Source organism: Entelurus aequoreus, linkage group LG03, assembly GCF_033978785.1.
Source record: "Entelurus aequoreus isolate RoL-2023_Sb linkage group LG03, RoL_Eaeq_v1.1, whole genome shotgun sequence".
In the NCBI taxonomy this organism is placed as follows: Eukaryota; Metazoa; Chordata; class Actinopteri; order Syngnathiformes; family Syngnathidae; genus Entelurus; species Entelurus aequoreus.
Genome location: NC_084733.1, coordinates 85,723,916 through 85,746,572, shown reverse-complemented (window position 1 = coordinate 85,746,572; position 22,657 = coordinate 85,723,916). Strand labels below are relative to the sequence as shown.

General features: G+C 38.9%; 1 protein-coding gene across 1 annotated transcript in view; it reads right to left on the bottom strand.

Annotated features, from left to right (window-relative positions):
* LOC133647025 (filamin-C-like) overlaps positions 1-21,391 on the bottom strand; it is a 136,017-nt gene extending 114,626 nt beyond the window's left edge. Inside the window, exons 1-2 of the mRNA XM_062043067.1 lie at positions 20,662-21,391; positions 6,144-6,392 (exon numbers count right to left, since the gene is read on the bottom strand). Of these exons, the coding sequence (XP_061899051.1) occupies positions 6,144-6,392; positions 20,662-21,028 (616 nt within the window). The 5' untranslated portion in view covers positions 21,029-21,391. The remainder of the gene's footprint in view (positions 1-6,143; positions 6,393-20,661) is intronic.
* Positions 21,392-22,657: the final 1,266 nt, after the last annotated feature.

Here is a 22,657-nt window from a genome sequence, read left to right as displayed (position 1 = left end):
TCTGATGTTAAGGGCGGAATAGAGGAGCTCCCATTAGCTTTTATTTACGTTTAGTTAATATTTAGAACAGTGGTTCTTAACCTGGGTTTGATTGAACCCCAGGGGTTCGGTGAGTCAGGCTCAGGGGTTCGGCGGAGGTCAAGACACACCCGACTCATTGTGGTAAATAAAAACTTCTCCCTATCGGCGTATTACGGATACGGCAACAGCAGAAGTCCGACTGATTTCCAGGTGTATAATTTGTTGTGAGTTTATGCACTGTGTTGGTTTTGTTCTTTGAACAAGGTGATGTTCATGCACGGTTCATTTTGTGCACCAGTAAAAAAAACATGGTAACACTTTAGTATGGGGAACATATTCACCATTAATTAGTTGCTTATTAACATGCAAATTAGTAACATATTGGCTCTTAACTAGTCATTATTAAGTACTTATTAATGCCTTATTCGGCATGGGCTTATTATAACCCTAATCCTCTAACCCTGGCCCTAACCCGCTAACCCTAACCCGAACCCTAACCCTAACCAAATAACTCTAAATTAAGTGTTTGTTACTTAGAATATGTTCCCCATACTAAAGTGTTACCAAAAACATACAATAACTTTGTCTTGAATATGAAAAAATTAAGGAGGGTTCGGTGAATGCGCATATGAAACTGGTGGGGTTCGTTACCTCCAACGAGGTTAAGAACCACTGATTTAGAATGTATTAAAAAAAAAGCATAGGCAAAATAAAAATAAAAAGGGCAGTTCCCCTTTAAGGGCCTGCACAACCTCAGAATACCATGATCCAATTATTGGAGACATAGGAGCAGAGTGGTAATTCTGCTGACTTGCATGTGCTGAGAGCTGGTAAGGTGCGTTAATTGTATCACGAGGTATACTAAAAGACGTCGACACCGGCCTGTTATTCACAATATTGATTTGATCTCAGTGCGGACGATTGAAGATGTTTGGCTAAATCCGAGCTGCTGTGTATTGTGTGCTTCACAGCCGAAGCTGAGCCTGAGAGACTGATGAAACAACACAACCTTGTATGGGCAGCGTCGCAGGGCTGAAAGATGTAAACACAGTTAAACAAGGTGTTCTGACTGCTGGCCCGGCAGCTACTACCCCTCCGTCTTCTTCTCACCAAAGGGGATCCTCCAAGGTTCAGTGGTGACTCAGCCTGGTATCTCTGAGGTTTATACGCTCCCCTCTCTGGGACATGTCCCTGCCTGGCTAAGCATCCTTTTTCCCCGCAGACGACGGGGATGAATGCTGGCCAAATTTGGGGGTGTTCTTGTAGCAGCAAAAGGCAATAAAGTCAGACTTTACCTTTCTGATAGAACACAGTGTGTCCAGTTTGCTGGGTCTTCTTCACCTTTCCTCCCTGTGTTAAAGGGCGTACCACTGGGCATGACGTTAAAGTGCATCCGGCAGTGGAGGCTCCTCTATGGGGGTCTTGGGGCACTAGGAGGTTAACCCCTTTACTACTGTTACCCCAGGTGGCCCTTGGCAAAGGCCTAGTACCTGACTGCCCCCTAGCCAGGGATACGGTGAAGACTTCAACGGCGGAGCAGGCGGAAGACGGTAGATTTAAGAACTACCACAACGGCTGCGACGGCGGAAGAAGGCTGCAGTCATCTTGGAACTCCATGCCACTGGACCCTAACCCGATTCTGTCAAGGATCGTGTAGTGACTGTCTGTGCACCAGTCTCCCCACGTTAAACAAAGTCACGCACAGGCATCCCCCATGAAGGGATACACCCCTACCAGGAGGATTGTCATACTCGTTCGAGTGACCGCCAATGACCACAGGGTTCAATATTAGGACCGCTGTTGTTCTCCAGTTACGTGAACAATCTTTGTGTTCCAATACTATGCAGATGATGCGGTCGTATATTGTTCGTCCCCCTCTGCACTGCAAACCCTTGAACTCTTGCAGTCTGCTTTTGATGTTGTTCAGTCCCAGCTGACCCAATTTAGGCTAATGCTAAATGCAGGCAAATCTAAGGTGATGTTATTCTCAAATGGCAAACGGCTTAGATTGAACATCCCTAAAATATTGACTACTCACGGGGTCGAGCTTGAGTTGGTCGCAACATATAAGTACTTAGGAATTATTATTGACGAGAGATTGTCTTTTAATGCACACACAGTAGAAGCATTTAAGTCCCATCTTAAAACTCATTTGTATACTCTAGCCTTTAAATAGACCCCCCTTTTAGACCAGTTGATCTGCCGTTTCTTTTCTGCTCTGCCCCTCTCTCCTTTGTGGACGGGGGGGGGCACAGGTTCGGTGGCCACGGATGAAGCGCTGGCTGAACAGGGTCGGGAACCAGGGTGGACCACTCGTCTGTGCATTGGTTGGGGACGTCTCTGCGCTGCTGACCTGTCTCCGCTCGGGATGGCCTCTTGCTGGCCCCACTATGGACTGGACTCTCACTATTATGTTAGATCCACTATGGACTGGACTCTCACTATTATGTTAGATCCACTATGGACTGGACTCTCACTATTATGTTAGATCCACTATGGACCGGACTCTCACTATTATGTTAGATCCATTATGGACTAGACTCTCACAATATTATGCTCGATCCACTCGACGTCCATTGCACCGGTCGCCCAGGGCGGGGGTCCCCACATCTGCGATCCCCTCCAAGGTTTCTCATTGTCCCATTGGGTTGAGTATTTTCTTGCCCTGATGTGGGATCTGAGTTTGTGCAGCCCTTTGAGACACTCATGATTTAGGGCTATATAAGGAAACATTGATTGATTGATTAAATTACACAGAAAAGCTTTTCTCTAAGCTTAAAATTAAATTGGGTTTCTTTTTCAGAAATAAGTCTTGTTTTTCCCTAAAAGTTAGGAAACATGATCTCATCCACCTTTCTTCCTTTACTTGATTATGGAGACTTGCTTTTTGTGAATGCACCTGGCACTTACTTGAAAAAACCACACACTGTATATCACTGTGCCTAACGTTTTATTACTGGTTGTGGAAATCCCTCCCTACACAGGGGGGCGCTATTTCCTTTTAGCGTGGTTAAATCAATTCCTTTCCCGAGTCACCTACGACGTCACCCTGGCCATTTGCGGATCCTTACAACTTGTTTTAAGGGATGTCCGCTGTAATATTGACACAGATTACAAATATCAGGTCTCTAATGGCTATGCTGATGTTAAATAGCAGACAGCATCAAGAAATGATCTTGGATTGCGCTACGAACATGACGCTACTACCAAGAATGTATCAGGGCTGATGCAAAGAAAGGAAAGAATTTTCATACAAAAATCCTGGGGAAAAAAACTTCTGAATGTCTTAAAGTTGATCCAAAAGTCTCTGTGGATTGATAGGAGTTTTAAATCCAAAGGAAAAGACCGTCCGTGCACCGACTGATATCCTGAGGAAGTTTGCTATTGTTCGACTTTTCAATGACCGAACACGATCGGATTAAGGTGTTTCCATGGGCTGTAGGAGGCTCTTTTAGAGCCAAACTATTTGAGAAGTCGGACTAATTTAGTGCGTGGACACGTACTGACTGATACTACCTGGTCTACAGGGATGGATGACTTAGGATAATGTCTTGACGTGTGTGTGTGTTCACGAGAGAGATACCAAGGAGGCAAAATATTTTTGAAGGTGATAATTAGGGGTGTAAAGATTGACGGATATAACGATAGATCGAGTTATATTCCTAAATTTCAAGTATCTTAAACTGTGTTCTGCAAGTTTGTCTTCCAAGAGATAGGTATCGATCCAAGATCGTCTTAAAAGGGAATCGATCGATTTTATCGATACTAGAAAAAAGGAAACATTGGATTTAACAATGGCAGACTCTATTGCTTGTATACCAACAAGTCACTTCTTCCCGGAAGATAAATAACGAGGTGGTCAACTAAGCCAGGATGACTGCTGTGCAGCAAGCAACGTGCAAACTATATGCGTACGCAAGCAAGAAGCAGATACGGGCAAAAAAATCCAACTATAGACTGGAATGGATTCCTATACTTAAACGGTTCATACACTGCAAGCAAAGGGGCATTGTTCTTTGAGAGAGGCTAAATGGCGCCTAGCACCCATTGAGAACCGACGCTGCTTGACCACCATGCATATTAGGTGATCCGGACCTGACGTCGTTAAAATCCAAGCAATATGAAGTTCAGCGCTAACTTGTTTGATTGGTCAGATCTAGACTCATAATTAGATTGGTCACATCTAGTCTTAGACTTCGATTGTTCAGATCTAGTCTTAGACTTAGATTGGTCACATTTACTCTTAGACTTAGATTGGTCACATTTAGTCTTAGACTTAGATTGGTCAGATATAGTTTTAGGCTTAGAATGGTCAAATCTAGTCTTAGGCTTAGATTGGGCACATCTAGTCTTAGACTTAGATTGGTCACATCTAGTCTTAGACTTAGATTGGTCACATGTAGTCTTAGACTTAGATTGGTCACATCTGGTCTTAGACTTAGATTGGTCATAGCTAATCTTAGACTTAGATTAGTCACATCTAGTCTTAGACTTAGATTGGTCACATCCAGTCTTAGACTTAGATTGGTCAGTTATAGTCTTAGACTTAGATTGGTCACATCGAGTCTTAGCCTTAGATTGGTCACATCGAGTTTTAGACTTAGATTGGTCACATCTAGTCTTAGACTTAGATTGGTCACATCTAGTCTTAGACTTAGATTGGTCACATCCAGTCTTAGACTTAGATTGGTCAGTTATAGTCTTAGACTTAGATTGGTCACATCGAGTCTTAGCCTTAGATTGGTCGCATCGAGTTTTAGACTTAGATTGGTCACATCTAGTCTTAGACTTCGATTGGTCAGAGCTAATCTTAGACTTAGGTTGGTCAGATCTAGTCTTAGACTTAGATTGTTCAGATCTAGTCTTAGACTTAGATTGGTCACATTTAGTCTTAGACTTAGATTGGTCACATATAGTCTTAGACTTAGATTGGTCATAGCTAATCTTAGACTTAGATTGGTCACATCTAGTCTTAGACTTAGATTGGTCACATCCAGTCTTAGACTTAGATTGGTCACATCTAGTCTTAGACTTAGATTGGTCACATCCAGTCTTAGACTTAGATTGGTCAGTTATAGTCTTAGACTTAGATTGGTCACATCGAGTCTTAGACTTATTTTGGTCGAATCTAGTCTTAGACTTCGATTGGTCAGAGCTAATCTTAGACTTAAGTTGGTCAGATCTAGTCTTAGACTTAGATTGGTCACATTTAGTCTTACACTTAGATTGGTCAGATATAGTCTTAGACTTAAATTGGTCAAATCTAGTCTTAGACTTAGATTGGTCACATCTAGTCTTAGACTTAGATTGGTCACACCTAGTCTTAGACTTAGATTGGTCACATCCAGTCTTTGATTTAGATTGGTCAAATCTAGTCTTGGACTTGGATTGGTCAGATCTAATCTTAGACTTAGATTGGTCAGATCCAGTCTTAGACTTAGATTTTTCACATCTAGTCTTAGACTTAGATTGGTCATAGCTAATCTTAGACTTAGATTGGTCACATCTAGTCTTAGACTTAGATTGGTCACATCCAGTCTTAGACTTAGATTGGTCAGTTATAGTTATAGTCTTAGACTTAGCTTGGTCATAGCTAATCTTAGACTTAGATTGGTCACATTTAGTCTTAGACTTAGATTGGTCACATCCAGTCTTAGACTTAGATTGGTCACATCGAGTCTTAGACGTAGATTGGTCACATCCAGTCTTAGACTTAGATTGGTCAGATATAGCCTTAGGCTTAGATTGGTCAGATCTAGTCTTAGACTTACAAAAAAAGATAGTCTGGTTTTGTCAAAACATCTCTTAAATGTATTCATTTATTCTGTTATTTGTGTTCGCTTCTGCGTGTTCTCTCCTGAACAAAACGCAGACGTTGCGTCGAGGGTTCACCTGGCACAAGACGCCCGTAATCGTTGGCCCTCTAGCCTTCACTTCCCATATTTGTCTTATTCCACACTTCTCGCGGGCAGAGCGGCCCCATTCTGCACAACGGGGCATTTATACACGAGGAAGCGCCGCAAAAACGTAGCATGAGCTCAAAGTTATTATGGAGATCGCGTGAAGAACTCTCCATACACGACTAAGTGCCTGAGAAAGCCAACGCCACCACTCTCTCTCACCTGGAGCACAGTTGTCCACCAGAGCTCCGAGGGCTTTGCCGTCCCTCCAGTCTCGGTTGAAGTTATTGATGGGCAGCTGGGGCACTTTGTTTTGGATCCAGCCCAGCAGGCGCTGCTTGGGCGTCATCTTCTTGGTCTCCTCGTCGTCCTCGTCGTCCCACATGGGCATGGAGATGGAGTAGTGCAGGATGAGGGTCCAGATGAGACCCAGGATCAGCTTCAGGTTGCCATCGACGATGGCTTTGCTGTCTGCGGAGGGACAACACAAGTGGGAATTATTCGCACCTGAAAGTTCCATTTTTTGGGGTGTTTTTAGCTTCAAAGCCATGAGATGAGGCCAGTGGTATCCGCTTGGCAGAGCAGAGCTGACCGGGCTATTCTGAGTAGGTATATAAACAACCGTGATTGACTGCTGAGGGGACAGCCATCTAATGCGTCTCCACTGCCCCCGGTCCGTGAGCGCCTTTCTTCCAGACAGCTGTCTGGCAGTGGACCGCTAACAATCTGTCATGTGGTCACAATGCTACACCCAAGACAGTGACAGCTGAGGATATGTGGAAGTGGATCTCCCTCTGCATAAATCCCACTTGGATTTCAATTACCTCCTAAAGTAGGAGCGCCGGCCTGCGATAAATCAAAGAGTTGGCGATTGCTCGTATCGACGGCAAAGCGCCGCGCTTTATTTCCTACCTAAAGTTGCCTGGAGGGGAAAATTTGCGGAATGAGACACTTTAATTTAGGGATGCCACCGTTTAACCTTAAAGAAGTGCTTAGTTTTTTTTTGATGTGGTCAGCAGAGAATTGCCTGCTGATGACCATTTCTTTGCTAATTAGCATTATTAGGGCAAGCTACTTGATTCATGGATTTCCATCAACGTTTATAGAACATACCGTGTTTTTGGGACCATAGGGCGCACCGCATTATAAGGCGCACTGCCCAAGAGTGGGTCAATTCAGGTCTACTTTCATACAAAAGGCACATTAAAGTACCAATGATTGTCACACACACACTTGGTGCATTTGACCCATCCCCATGTTCACCCCCTGGGAGGTGAGGAGAGTAGTGAGCAGCACCGGTGGCCGCGCTCGGGAATCATTTTGGTGATTTAACCCCCAATTCCAACCCTTGATGCTGAGTGCCAAGCAGGGAGGTAATGGATCCCATTTTTATAGTCTTTGGTATGACTCGGCTGGGGTTTGAACTCACGACCTACCGATCCCAGGGCGGACACTCTAACCACAAGGCCACTGAGCAGGTGCCTAAAGGGGTCATATTAAGATTGTTTTCTACATTGAAAACACTTCCTTGTGGTCTACATAACATGTAATGGTGGGCTGGAAGGCTGTCTTCTTCTAATGTATCTATTACATTCTCTGCAAGCTGGGTAACGTTTGCTGTGGTCTGGAACAACATGACACACAAACAACTATGAGAAATGCGGCCAACATTGCATACAGATAATGTGTCATGAGACGTGCAAATATAAATTAAATACACAGAGGAAATTAAATGAGCTCAAATATACCTACAAACGAGGCATAATGATGCAATATGTATATGTTAGCCTAATTAGCATGTTGGCATTGATTAGCTTGCAGTCATGCAGGGACAAAATATGCCTGATTAGCACTCCAGCAAATCAATTAAAATCAACAAAGCTCACTTTTGTGCATTCACGCACAGCATAAAACATTTGAAGGACAAAATGCTAAATAGCATCGATTAGCGTCAGTCATGCACTGATCAAATATGTCTGATTAGCACTCCACACAAGTCCATAACATCAACAAAGCGCACCTTTGTGCTTTCACTCACAGCATAAAACGTTTGGTGGACAAAATGAGACAAAGAAGGAGTGGCATGTAACACGTCTTTCTGTGGCAGCATCGGAGAAAATTGTACATGTAAACAAACTATGGTGAGTTCAAGGATTGCTGAAATTAGTAGGACAAAACAGCGCTTACCAAATATTCTCACCAGTGAAGCATGTTTAATATAAACAGTGGGATTTCTAACAATTAGGAAGGTTTGTGTCATGTTTGTCCTCCTACAGAAAATGTATTAAAACAAAATTGTTTTTTTTTTCTTCATCTTTTTCCATTTTCACACATCTCTGAAAGAGGTCCAGGGAGCCACTAGGGCGGCGCTAAAGAGGGCCACGGGTTACTGACCCCTGGACTAGCTTATGGGTTTATTAACAGAACAAATTGGTTTTAAAACTGTCTATATTTTTCACAATTACTAAGTTTGTCCAAAAAAACATTTTTTACCGGTCCGAATTAAATGGTTGGCTTTTACGGCGGTCGCTCCCCCCGGTCTCGTCAACACGTACGTGCAGGGAGCGCGTGCACACGTGCAAAAGCAGCCCAACAGAAGCAACAAACAATTTGCAGTCATGTTATGATAGAATATCATAACAGTTTTAATATATATCAGGGGTCTGCAGCCACGTACGGCTCTTTAGCGCCGCCCCAGTGGCTCCCTGGAGCTTTTTAAAAAATGTATGAAAATAGAAAAAGTTCTTATCTTTGTGTAGGAGGACAAACATGACACAAACCTTCCTAATTGTTAGAAATCCCACTGTTTATATTAAACATGCTTCACTGGTGAGAGTATTTGGCGAGGGTCCGTTTCGTCCTACTAATTTTGGCGCTCCTTGAACTCACCGTAGTTTGTTTACAAGTACAACTTTCTCTGATGCTGCCACAGAAAGACGTGTTTTATACCACTCCTTCTGTGTCTCATTTCGTCCACCAAACGTTTTTTGCTGTGCGTGAATGCACAAAGGTGAGCTATGTTGATGTTACTGACTTGTGTGGAGTGCTAATCAGATATATTTGATCAGTGCATGACTAATGCTAATCGATGCTAACATGCTATTTAGGCTAGCTGTATGTACATATTGCATCATTATGCCTCGTTTTTAGGTATATTTGAGCTCATTTAATTTCCTTTACTTATGTCCTCTGTGGATTTAATTTTTATTTGCATGTCTCATGACACATTATCTGTATGTAAAATTGGCTGCATTTCTCATAGTTGTCTGTGTGCCATGTTGTTCCAGACCACAGCAAACATTACCCGGCCTGAAAAATAGTTTTCCAATGTTGTAGAATAAATATAACATTTCAACATTTCTGTCAACAAAGATTTGTGTCAGCTGGCACATAGTTATTTCGATAGTAGGCTAATATAGCCAATATAGGCACTTACATCATGTGTTGTCTTCATTATAACACTTATATAAGACTTTTAAAGTCATTTTGATAGTAGGCTAATATAGACACTTACATCATGTGTTGTCTCCATTATAACACGTATATAAGGCTTTTAAATTCATTTTGATAGTAGGCTAATATAGCTAATATAGACACTTACATCATGTGTTGTCTTCATTACAACACTTATATAAGACTTTTAAAGTCATTTTGATAGTAGGCTAATATAGACACTTACATCATGTGTTGTCTCCATTATAACACTTATATAAGGCTTTTAAAGTCATTTTGATAGTAGGCTAATATAGCTCATATAGACACTTACATCATGTGTTGTCTTCATTACAACACTTATATAAGACTTTTAAAGTAATTTTAATAGTTGGCTATTATAGCTAATATAGACACTTACATCATGTGTTGTCTTCATTATAACACTTATATAAGACTGTTAAAGTCATTTTGATAGTAGGCTAATATAGCTAATATAGACACTTACATCATGTGTTGTCTTCATTACAACACTTATATAAGACTTTTAAAGTCATTTTAATAGTAGGCTAATATAGCTAATATAGACACATCATGTGTTGTCTTCATTATAACACTTGTATAAGACTGTTAAAGTCATTTTGATAGTAGGCTAATATAGCTAATATAGACACTTACCTGTATATCATGTGTTGTCTTCATTATAACATTTATATAATGCTTTTAAGTTTTTGCGGCTCCAGACAGATTTTTTTTTGTATTTCTGGTCCAATATTGGTCTATATATATATATATATATATATATATATATATAATATATATATATATATATATATATATATATATATATATATATATATATATATATATATATAAGGCGTACACATATTTAATGGCTCTAATTTTTCCATCGACTTCTAAATGCAGCTTAAGTTATTTTGGCCGTGTGCTTACTAACAAACTAACAAAGATGACTCATTCATTCATAAACATGTATTGATACTGTGCTGCTGATTCAGCTGTTACAAACATTAAAATGAAAAATAAAATGTTTATGTAACACAAAAAAAGGAAAGTCAAATTGCTAAAAAAACAAAAAAAAACAATGAACCTTGTTAAAAAAAAACAGTTAAAAAACAGTTAAAAACTGTTAAAAAAACTGTTAAAAAACTGTTAAAATTGCAGCAATGAAAACAAACAAAACACAAAATGTAACTTCCTGCAAAATGCACACTAATATATTAATTATTGATTCAGTCTTGACAGTTTTAGCACTCTAACAGATTCAATGTGCAAAATGATATCTTTGATTCATTCTTAAAATGTTAGCTGTGCGTTTGGTGTTAAAGTGCATTTTTTTACCACGTTGCAAATTGACGCTGCTTTAAAACGTACTTGAATTGATGTAGTCAAAGTTTAGCTGGCTGACTTTGGCTAAAATGCTAAAGTTATTTTTCACATACAACTTGGTCTCACTCTTGTTAGCTAGTTAGCAGGGTAGAAGCTAACACTCTTCCCGAAGTTGATTTATGTCCGACATCATGTCTACGCTTTGAATGCTGGCGTATCACAGATGTACTGCCATAAAAACAAGGTCCGCTTTGCAAAATATTCAATTTTTTAACAAGAATAAGAGGAAATATCCTCACACTTAACACTCGGAAAAACACGAGTGATGACGTCACGACTATTGTGGACAAATATAATTGTCGGCGACAAATTTTATTGTCGAATAAACTTTTTTTTTTTTTTTGTTCAATTTTAGAAGATGAACATAACGAAGCTGCAAATTGTCCCTTGGCCGCACTTTGGACACCCCTGTGTTAGAAGGTGGGAATAAAAGTGCAAAGACAATAATTGGTTTCGATTTTTGGCCTGTTACAGTCCATTTGCATTGGGGCCAGCGCAGTATTTAACGACTGTATTTGTTAGTACGTTATTTAAAACAGACATGTCAATCCCTTCACTTGCTTCCTGTTCCACTCAGGATTGAATACAAAGTCTCCCTACTAACCCACCAGTGCCTCCATGGAAATGACCCCCTCTACCTCAAAGAACTACTCACCCCCAAATCCTCCACACGACACCTCCGCTCCGGACAGGCTAACCTCCTCCGACCTCCGAGGAAAAAGCTACGAACAATGGGAGACCGGGCTTTCTGCTCTGTCGCTCCCAGTCTGTGGAACGCTCTCCCTGACCACCTGAGGGCACCACAGACAGTGGATGCTTTTAAAAATAGCTTAAAAACCCTTCTTTTAAAAAAAGCCTTTTTTTAGATATATGCATACTAGTTTTAGCTATTTGGCTGTTCTAGTTTTTATTTTATTTTATTTTTTTTATATACACTGTAGCACTTTGAGGTTGTTTACTCAATGTAAAGTGCTTTTTACAAATAAAATCTATTATTATTAGTAGTAGTAGTAGTATTTTTGCCAGTTATAGTCCACCTGCAATGGGTCCTAATATAGTGACTCAAACGATATAAATATAAATCGCGATTAGGGTTGCAAAGGGGTGGAAAGTTTCCGGTAAATTTTCCACAAACTTTCCGGAAATTTACCACGGGAAGTTAAGGTCGGGAAGTTTGGAAATTTGGACAATTTTCTCATTATTCAAAGTTGGACACCGTTTAAAAAAAAAGGGGGGAATTATCTGGGCATGTGATGGAAGAATGCACTGCACATGTGATGGAGGAATGCACAGTGCAGGGTTGAAATTCAACTGAATTTGCATTAAATCAGGTTGTTTTAGCTAATAATCATGCTGCAAGATCTAGCATGTTGCATTCAATGTTTATTCCCATTAATTTCCCATTAATTCCCGTTAATTCCCATATATTCCGGTTAATTCCCATGGAAAGTTTCCGGAAATTTACCACGGGAAGTTAAGCTCGGGAAATGTGGACATTTTTTGATTATTCAAAATTGGACACCGTCTCAAAAAAACTGGGAATTATCTGGGCATGTGATGGAAGAATGCACTTCACATGTGATGGAGGAATGCACAGTTCAGGGTTGAAATTCAACTGAATTTGCATTAAATCAGGTTGTTTAAGCTAACAATCATGCTGCAAGTCGAGCATGTTGCATTCAATGTTTATTCCCATTAATTCCCGTTAATTCCCATATATTCCCCTTAATTCCCATGGAAAGTTTCCAACTTTGAATATTTCCGGAATTTTGCAACCCTAATCCTGATAGTACGGAGCCCCTAAAGGGACATGGGGGAAATTATTTTTCTTATAATTTTTTTTTTTTTTTTAGACATGTATCTCGTGCGCACGAGAAACTATCTCGTGCGCAGGAGAAACTATCTTGTGCGCAAGAGAAACTTTCACGTGCGCAGGAGAAACTTTTTGTAAAGTTATAAAAAAAAATATGTTTTTAAAATGTATTATTTTTTTTTTTTAGACATGTATCTCGCACGAGATACATGTCTAAAAAATATATATATAATTTAAAAGAAATTTTTTTTTATAACTTTATAACATGTTTAAAATAAATAAATAAATAAATAAATAAAATATTTTAAAAAATTAAAAAATGTCCCCCATGTCCCTTTAGGGGCTCCGTACGATAGACACGTAATCGGCATAAATAAAAAAATGCGTTCAATAAAAGGTTCGATATTTGTGTGGTTGGTTGCACGAACAAAGACACTTTCTCTCTGGTAAGCAAGCAAAGCAGGAAGTGAGTAGTTTAAGTGACACGCCTACGGCCAATCAGGTAACAGCATCAACTATCAGGTTTGGTTGCGGTCGATTCTTTGCACGGCGTGGGAAGAGGAACTTAAAATGACTTCTGCGGAGAGCGAAAAAACTGTCGATAAAAACGTGAAAAGTCTGCTTAACAGTAGGGTAATTTTTTGGGATTTTTAAAAATGGACCAATGTGGTCTGTAAATTATGCACGACATGACCAGTAATACCACGAGGGCTCACCCTTTAGAGCACAGCCGTAAGTTCCTGGTTGTAAACCTGCAGAGAATAGTTATTCTCTTTGTTGACATGTTCACACTTTGCATTTTTTACATATTCCATATTTTCCACCTTCATTTTAATAGATTATTAGTAAGTGTTCAATGTAATTTTAGAATTATGTTTACATTGATTGACATTTCCTTTTCTTTCTGCCTTGATAGCTGAGTGGATTATAATCAGAGGAAGGTTACATTAAAAAAAACAAAGAAAACATGTTTACATTTAATATATTTTTATCCTAGTCCTTATTTTCACCAGGTAATAAAAAATATCAATAATTATCAATATCGAGCGATATACAAACCCCAAAATCAGTGAGTTGTCACGTTGTGTAAATGGTAATTAAAAAACAGAATACAATGATTTGAAAATCCTTTTCAACTTATATTCAATTGAATAGACTGCAAAGACGAGATATTTCATGTTCACACTGGAAAACGTTGTTTTTTGCAAATATTAGCTCATTTCGAATTTGATGCCTGCAGCATGTTCTAAAAAAGCTGGCACAAGTGGCAAAAAAGACTGAGAAAGTTGAGGAACGCTCATCAAACACTTATTTGGAACATCCCACAGGTGAACAGGCTAATTGGGAACAGGTGGGTGCCATGATTGGGTATAAAAGCAGCTTCCATGAAATGCTCACAAACAAATATGGGGCGAGGGTCACCACTTTGTGAATAAATGCGTGAGCAAATTGTTTAAGAACAACATTTCTCAACCAGCGGTCTATAATATCATCAAAAGGTTCAGAGAATCTGGAGAAATCACTGCACGTAAGCGATTATATTACGGACCTTGGATCCCTCAGGCGGTACTGCATCAAAAAGCGACATCAGTGTGTAAAGGATATCACCACATGGGCTCAGCAACACTTCAGAAACCCACTGTCAGTAACTACAGTTGGTCGCTACATCTGTAAGTGCAAGTTCAAACTCTACTATGCAAAGCGAAAGCCTTTTATCAACAACACCCAGAAACGCCGCCGGCTTCGCTGGGCCCTGAGCTCATCTAAGATGGACTGATGCAAAGTGGAAAAGTGTTCTGTGGTCTGACGAGTCCACATTTCAAATTGTTTTTGAAAACTGTGGACGTTATGTAATCCGGACCAAAGAGGAAAATAACTATCTGGATTGTTCTAGGTGCAAAGTGTAAAAGCCAGCATGTGTGATGGTATGGGGGTGTATTAGTGCCCAAGGCATGGGTAACTTACACATCTGTGAAGGCACCATTAATGCTGAAAGGTACATACAGGATTTGGAGCAACATATGTTGCCATCCAAGCAACGTTATCATGGACGCCCCTGCTTATTTCAGCAAGACGATGCCAAGCCACGTGTTACAACAGCGTGGCTTCGTAGTAAAAGAGTGCGGGTACTAGACTGGCCTGCCTGTAGTCCAGACCTGTCTCCCATTGAAAATGTGTGGCATATTATGACGTGTAAAGAGCTGATCAAGACTGTTGAACAACTTAAGCTGTACATCAAGCAAGAATGGGAAAGAATTCCACATGAAAAGCTTCAAAATTTGGTCTCCTCAGTTCCCAAACGTTTACTGAGTGTTGTTAAAAGGAAAGGCCATGTAACACAGTGGTAAAAATGCCCCTGTGACAACTTTTTTGCAATGTGTTGCTGCCATTAAATTCTAAAAAAAAAAAGAAGTTTCTCAGTGTGAACATTAAATATCTTGTCTTTGCAGTCTATTCAATTGAATATAAGTTGAAAAGGATTTGCGAATCTGTTTGTATTTACCATTTACACAGCCATATCACCCTGGTAAGAAGTAAGCAGTCAGTCCCAGTAGTGTTAGAAAGACAGATTGGGATTATCTAACCTTGGTGGAAATCTGATCCCAGTGTCATTTAAGTCCAGAATGAATTTCAGTGACCAGGCAGCTGTTTTTTTGAGTCATTCCCGCGTGTGTTGGAGGCAGTTTGAATGGCACAGTCAGGTGTGGCCGAGTGTCACCGTGGGGACTGTGCGGCCAACTGGGAGCACAAAGAGGCGTCCGTCAAACGCCGCGCTGACACACGCTGGCACGTATGTGTGACTCCTGCCTTTTTTACCGCCTCTGACAGTGTGAGCTCGGATAAACCATTCCGTGACCTTTATTGTCCAGAAGGCCGACCAGATCTTTGTGGGCGACACGCGTGAACACGATACGCGACGTTAGCCTCCGTGACCTTTGCCCTTATCTGCGGGGACGCGCCCGTGTTGAGTGGACGTGGCCTTCACGGTCAACCCACCAAAGCCTCGGCCATATTGGAGATTTCACTGAAATGTGGTACACTGTTATTAATCCCCGAAATAGAATACTATGTCATGGTAAACCACGATTCCTCATCTTGTAGTGATGGGCAAACTACTTGGAAAATGTAGTTAGCTAAGCTACAAGTTACTCTCCGTTAAATGTAGCTAAGCTACAAGTTACTCTCCATGAAATGTAGCTAAGTTACAAGTTACTCTCCATGAAATGTAACTAAGCTACAAGTGACTTTCCATGAAATGTAGCTAAGCTACAAGTTACTCTCCATGAAATGTAGCTAAGCTACAAGTTACTCTCCGTTAAATGTAGCTAAGCTACAAGTTACTCTCCGTTAAATGTAGCTAAGCTACAAGTTACTCTTCATTAAATGTGGCTAAGCTACAAGTTACTCTCCATGAACTGTAGCTAAGCTACAAGTTACTCTCCATTAAATGTAGCTAAGTTACAAGTTACTCTCCATGAAATGTAACTAAGCTACAAGTGACTTTCCATGAAATGTAGCTAAGCTACAAGTTACTCTCCATTAAATGTAGCTAAGCTACAAGTTACTCTCTATTAAATGTGGCTAAGCTACAAGTTACTCTCCATTAAATGTAGCTAAACTACAAGTTACTTACCATGAAATGTAGCTAAGCTACAAGTTACTCTCCTTTAAATGTAGCTAAGCTACGAGTTACTCTCCATGAAATGTAGTTAAGCTACAAGTTACTCTCCATTAAATGTAGCTAAGCTACAAGGTACTCTCCATTAAATGTAGCTAAGTTACAAGTTACTCTCCATGAAATGTAACTAAGCTACAAGTTACTCTCCATGAAATGTAGCTAAGCTACAAGTTACTCTCCGTTAAATGTAACTAAGCTACAAGTTACTCTCCGTTAAATGTAGCTAAGCTACAAGTTACTCTTCATTAAATGCGGCTAAGCTAAAAGTTACTCTCCATGAAATGCAGCTAAGCTACAAGGTACTCTCCATTAAATGTAGCTAAGCTACAAGTTACTCTCCATTAAATGTAGCTAAGCTACAAGTTACTCTCCATTAAATGTAGCTAAGCTACAAGTTACTCTCCATTAAATGTAGCTAAGCTACAAGTTACTCTCCATTAAATGTAGCTAAGCTACAAGTTACTCTCCGTTAACTGTAGCTAAGCTACAAGTTACTCTCCATTAAATGTAGCTAAGCTACAAGTTACTCTCTATTAAATGTGGCTAAGCTACAAGTTACTCTCCATTAAATGTAGCTAAACTACAAGTTACTTACCATGAAATGTAGCTAAGCTACAAGTTACTCTCCATGAAATGTAGCTAAGCTACAAGTTACTCTCCATTAAATGTAGCTAAGCTACAAGTTACTCTCCGTTAAATGTAGCTAAGCTACAAGTTACTCTTCATTAAATGTGGCTAAGCTACAAGTTACTCTCCATGAAATGCAGCTAAGCTACAAGGTACTCTCCATTAAATGTAGCTAACCTACAAGTTACTCTCCATTAAATGTAGCTAAGCTACAAGTTACTCTCCATTAAATGTAGCTAAGCTACAAATTACTCTCCGTTAAATGTAGCTAAGCTACAAGTTACCCTCCATTAAAAGTAGCTAAGCTACAAGTTACTCTCCATTAAATGTAGCTAAGCTACAAGTTACTCTCCGTTAAATGTAGCTAAGCTACAAGTTACTCTCCGTTAAATGTAACTAAGCTACAAGTTACTCTCCGTTAAATGTAGCTAAGCTACAAGTTACTCTTCATTAAATGCGGCTAAGCTACAAGTTACTCTCCATGAAATGCAGCTAAGCTACAAGGTCCTCTCCATTAAATGTAGCTAAGCTACAAGTTACTCTCCATTAAATGTAGCTAAGCTACAAGTTACTCTCCATTAGATGTAGCTAAGCTACAAGTTACTCTCCGTTAAATGTAGCTAAGCTACAAGTTACTCTCCATTAAATGTAGCTAAGCTACAAGTTACTCTCTATTAAATGTGGCTAAGCTACAAGTTACTCTCCATTAAATGTAGCAAAGCTACAAGTTACTTACCATGAAATGTAGCTAAGCTACAAGTTACTCTCCATGAAATGTAGCTAAGTTACAAGTTACTCTCCATTAAATGTGGCTAAGCTACAAGTTACTCTCCATTAAATGTAGCTAAGCTACAAGTTACTTACCATGAAATGTAGCTAAGCTACAAGTTACTCTCCATTAAATGTAACTAAGATACAAGGTACTCTCCATTAAATGTAGCTAAGCTACAAATTACTCTCCATTAAATGTAGCTAAGCTACAAGTTACTCTCCATTAAATGTAGCTAAGCTACAAGTTACTCTCCATTAAATGTAGCTAAGCTACAGGTTACTCTGCATTAAATGTAGCTAAGCTACAAGTTACACTTGTGACCAACAAGTATGTGCTCCAATCACTCTATCACAAAAAAATAAGAAATTATTGGAAACTCAAGACAGCCATGACATTATGTCCTTTACACGTGTATGTAAACTTTTGACCACAACTGTATGTCCTTTAGAAAATATGTTTTTTCAAAGCGTACAAAAAACTCTCAAGAATAGTGGCCTAGTGATTAGAGTGTCAGCCCTGAGATGGGTAGATCGTGAGTTCAAACCCCGGCTGAGTCATACCAAAGACTATAAAAATGGCACTCAGCATCAAGGGTTGGAATTGGGGGTTAAATCATTATTCACATGTGAATAACATAAATAAAGTCTATTATACAGCATTATTTACATGTGAACAATATAAATACAGTCTACTATACAGCATTATTTACATTTCAATAACATAAATACAGTCTATTATACAGAATTATTCACATGTGAATAACATAAATACAGTCTATTATACGGCATTATTCAGATGTGAATAACATACATACAGTCTATTATACGGCATTATTCACAGTTGAACAACATAAACACAGTCTATTATACAGCATTCTTCACATGTGAATAACATAAATACAGTCTATTATACGGCATTATTCACATGTGAATAACATAAATACAGTCTATTATACTGCATTATTCACATGTGAATAACATAAATACAGTCTATTATACGGCATTATTCACATGTGAATAACATAAATACAGTCTATTATACTGCATTATTCACATGTGAATAACATAAATACAGTCTATTATACGACATTATTCACATGTGAATAATATAAATACAGTCTATTATACAGCATTATTTACATTTCAATAACATAAATACAGTCTATTATACGGAATTATTCACAGTTGAACAACATAAATACAGTCTATTATACAGCATTATTCACATGTGAATAACATAAATACAGTCTATTATACAGAAATATTCACATGTGAATAACATAAATACAGTCTATTATACGGCATTATTCACATGTGAATAACATGAATACAGTCTATTATACGGCATCATTCACATGTGAATAACATAAACACAGTCTATTATACGGCATTATTCACATTTGAATAACATAAATAAAGTCTATTATACAGCATTATTCACATGTGAATAACATAAATACAGTCTATTATACGGCTTTATTCACATGTGAATAACATAAATACAGTCTATTATACGGCATTATACACATGTGAATAACATAAATACAGTCTATTATACGGCATCATTCACATGTGAATAACATAAATACAGTCTATTATACGGCATCATTCACATGTGAATAACATAAACACAGTCCATTATACAGCATTCTTCACATGTGAATAACATAAATACAGTCTATTATACGGCATTATTCACATGTGAATAACATAAATACAGTCTATTATACGGCATTATTCACATGTGAATAACATAAATACAGTCTATTATACAGCATTATTCACATGTGAATAACATAAATACAGTCTATTATACAGCATTATACACATGTAATTAACATATATACAATCTATTATACAACATTATTCACATGTGAATAATATAAATACAGTCTATTATACGACATTATTCACATGTGAATAACATAAATACAGTCTATTATACGGCATTATTCACATGTAATTAACATATATACAATCTATTATACAACATTATTCACATGTGAATAATATAAATACTGTCAATTATACGGAATTATTCACATGTGAATAACATAAATACAGTCTATTATACTGCATTATTCACATGTGAATAACATAAACACAGTCTATTTTACGGCATTATTCACATGTGAATAACATAAATAAAGTCTATTATATAACATTATTCACATGTGAATAACATAAATACAGTCTATTATACAGCATTATTCACATGTGAATAACATAAATACAGTCTATTATACAGCATTATTCACATGTGAATAACATACTGTAAATACAGTCTATTATACGGCATTATTTACATGTGAATAACATAAATACAGTCTATTATACGGCATTATTCACATGTGAATAACATAAATACAGTCTATTATACTGCATTATTCACATGTGAATAACATGAATACAGTCTATTATACAGCATTATTTACATATGAATAACATACTGTAAATACAGTCTATTATACGGCATTATTTACATGTGAATAACATGAATACAGTCTATTATACGGCATTATTCACATGTGAACAACATAAATACAGTCTATAATACGGCATTATTTACATGTGAATAACATAAATACAGTCTATTATACGGCATTATTCACATGTGAATAACATAAACACAGTCCATCCATCCATTTTCTACCGCTTGTCCCTTTTTGGGGTTTTCGGGGGGTGCTGGAGCCTATCTCGGCTGCATTCGGGCGGAAGGCGGCGTACACCCTGGACAAGTCGCCACCTCATCACAGGGCCAACACAGATAGACAGACAACATTCGCACTCACATTCACACACTCGGGCCCAATTCACAGTCTATTATATGAAATCACCAAACAATTATTCCCGGGCGCGGCCACCGCTGCTGCTCACTGCTCCCCTCACCTCCCAGGGGGGGGGGGGGTAATTTCGCCACACCTAGTGTGTGTGGGACAATCATTGGAACTTTAACTTTAACTCACAGCCCCCCCCCCCCCCAGCCCTGGCCCTGGAAGTGCACTCACCAATGGAGACCAGCTTGATGTGCTCCCGCTCCAAGAACTCCAGGGCCACGGACACGTTCTCCAGCTTCATCTGCCGGAAGTTGGGCCGGATGTGGTGCTTCCGGTACATCTTCTTCTGGCTCAGCACCTCCAGCAGCGAGACGAGCTTCAGGCCGTCGGTGAAGTCCCGCTGCAGGTCGCTGATGGTCTTGTTGACGCACTTGAGGTGCTCGTTGCACCAGCGGGTGAAGGTGTTCTGCTGGATCTTCTTCCACGGCGCGTCCTCGGCCAGGTCCTTCTCCGTGGCCGGCATCTCGTCGTCCTCCTCACCCTCGCCCGAGTCGGCCTGGCGGTACTGCGGCTCCTCGCTGTAGTTGTTGCTCGTCATGGCGTCTTCTTCGGGAACACTCAGGTGCGCGAATAATGACAAATAACAAGTTTAGACGACGTCAATTCCTTTCTCGTCTCGACTTTGTGTTTGTCCCCGCGGCGTGTTTAACTTGAATGTCCGGAGTGACGGCCGCCGCCTTTATAAAGACCACCCGGGACACGTCACCCGGGTCCATGTGCTCATGCGGGGGTCCGCGGCTCGGTTTACCGGTCTTGTGTGTGTGGGGGTGGGGGGTTGGGGGTTCGAAGCATGCGGCTTATTTTTAGGCGCTCCTATTTGGGAGTCTACTTTGTGTCCCTCCCGCCGAGCAAAAAGGAGGCTGAACAAGCGAGCTAAGAAAAGAAAGTGAGATACTCGTAGCAGGTCACTTCATTAGGCACACCGCGCCTGGAGCTTCACTATAGTGCAGGGGGGCGACCCCGTGGGTTCTTCTGGGGGCCGAGCACCCACGTGGAGTTGACGTCAACTTTCAATCTTGAAATCAATTAAAGCAAAAATAAATCTTAACCTATTGTTACTATATAATGCATATGTTCCTTTTTGACTGTACTTAAATGTATAATGTATTTATATTATTCACATGTGAATAATGCTGTATAATAGACTGTATTTATGTTATTCACATGTGAATAATGCTGTATAATAGACTGTGTTTATGTTATTCACATGTGAATAATGCTGTATAATAGACTGTATTTGTATTATTCACATGTGAATGATGCAGTATAATAGACTGTGTTTATGTTGTTCACATGTGAATAATGCTGTATAATAGACTGTGTTTATGTTATTCACATGTGAATAATGCTGTATAATAGACTGTATTTGTATTATTCACATGTGAATGATGCAGTATAATAGACTGTGTTTATGTTGTTCACATGTGAATAATGCTGTATAATAGACTGTGTTTATGTTATTCACATGTGAATAATGCTGTATAATAGACTGTATTTGTATTATTCACATGTGAATAATGCTGTATAATAGACTGTGTTTATGTTGTTCACATGTGAATAATGCTGTATAATAGACTGTGTTTATGTTATTCACATGTGAATAACGCTGTATAATACACTGTATTTGTATTATTTACATGTGAATAATGCTGTATAATAGACTGTGTTTTTGTTATTCACATGTGAATAACGCTGTATAATAGACTGTATTTGTATTATTTACATGTGAATAATGCTGTATAATAGACTGTGTTTATGTTATTTACATGTGAATAATGCCGTATAATAGATTGTGTTTATGTTATTCACATGTGTATAATGCCATATAATAGACTGTATTTATGTTATTCACATGTGAATAATGTCGTATAATAGACTGTGTTTATGTTATTCACATGTGAATAATGATGCATAATAGACTGTATTTATGTTATTCACATGTGAATAATGCTGTATAATAGACTGTATTTATGTTATTCACATGTGAATAACGCTGTATACTAGACTGTATTTGTATTATTTACATGTGAATAATGTCGTATAATAGACTGTGTTTATGTTATTCACATGTGAATAATGCTGTGTAATAGACTGTATTTGTATTATTCACATGTAAATAATGCTGTATAATAGACTGTGTTTATGTTATTCACATGTGAATAATGCT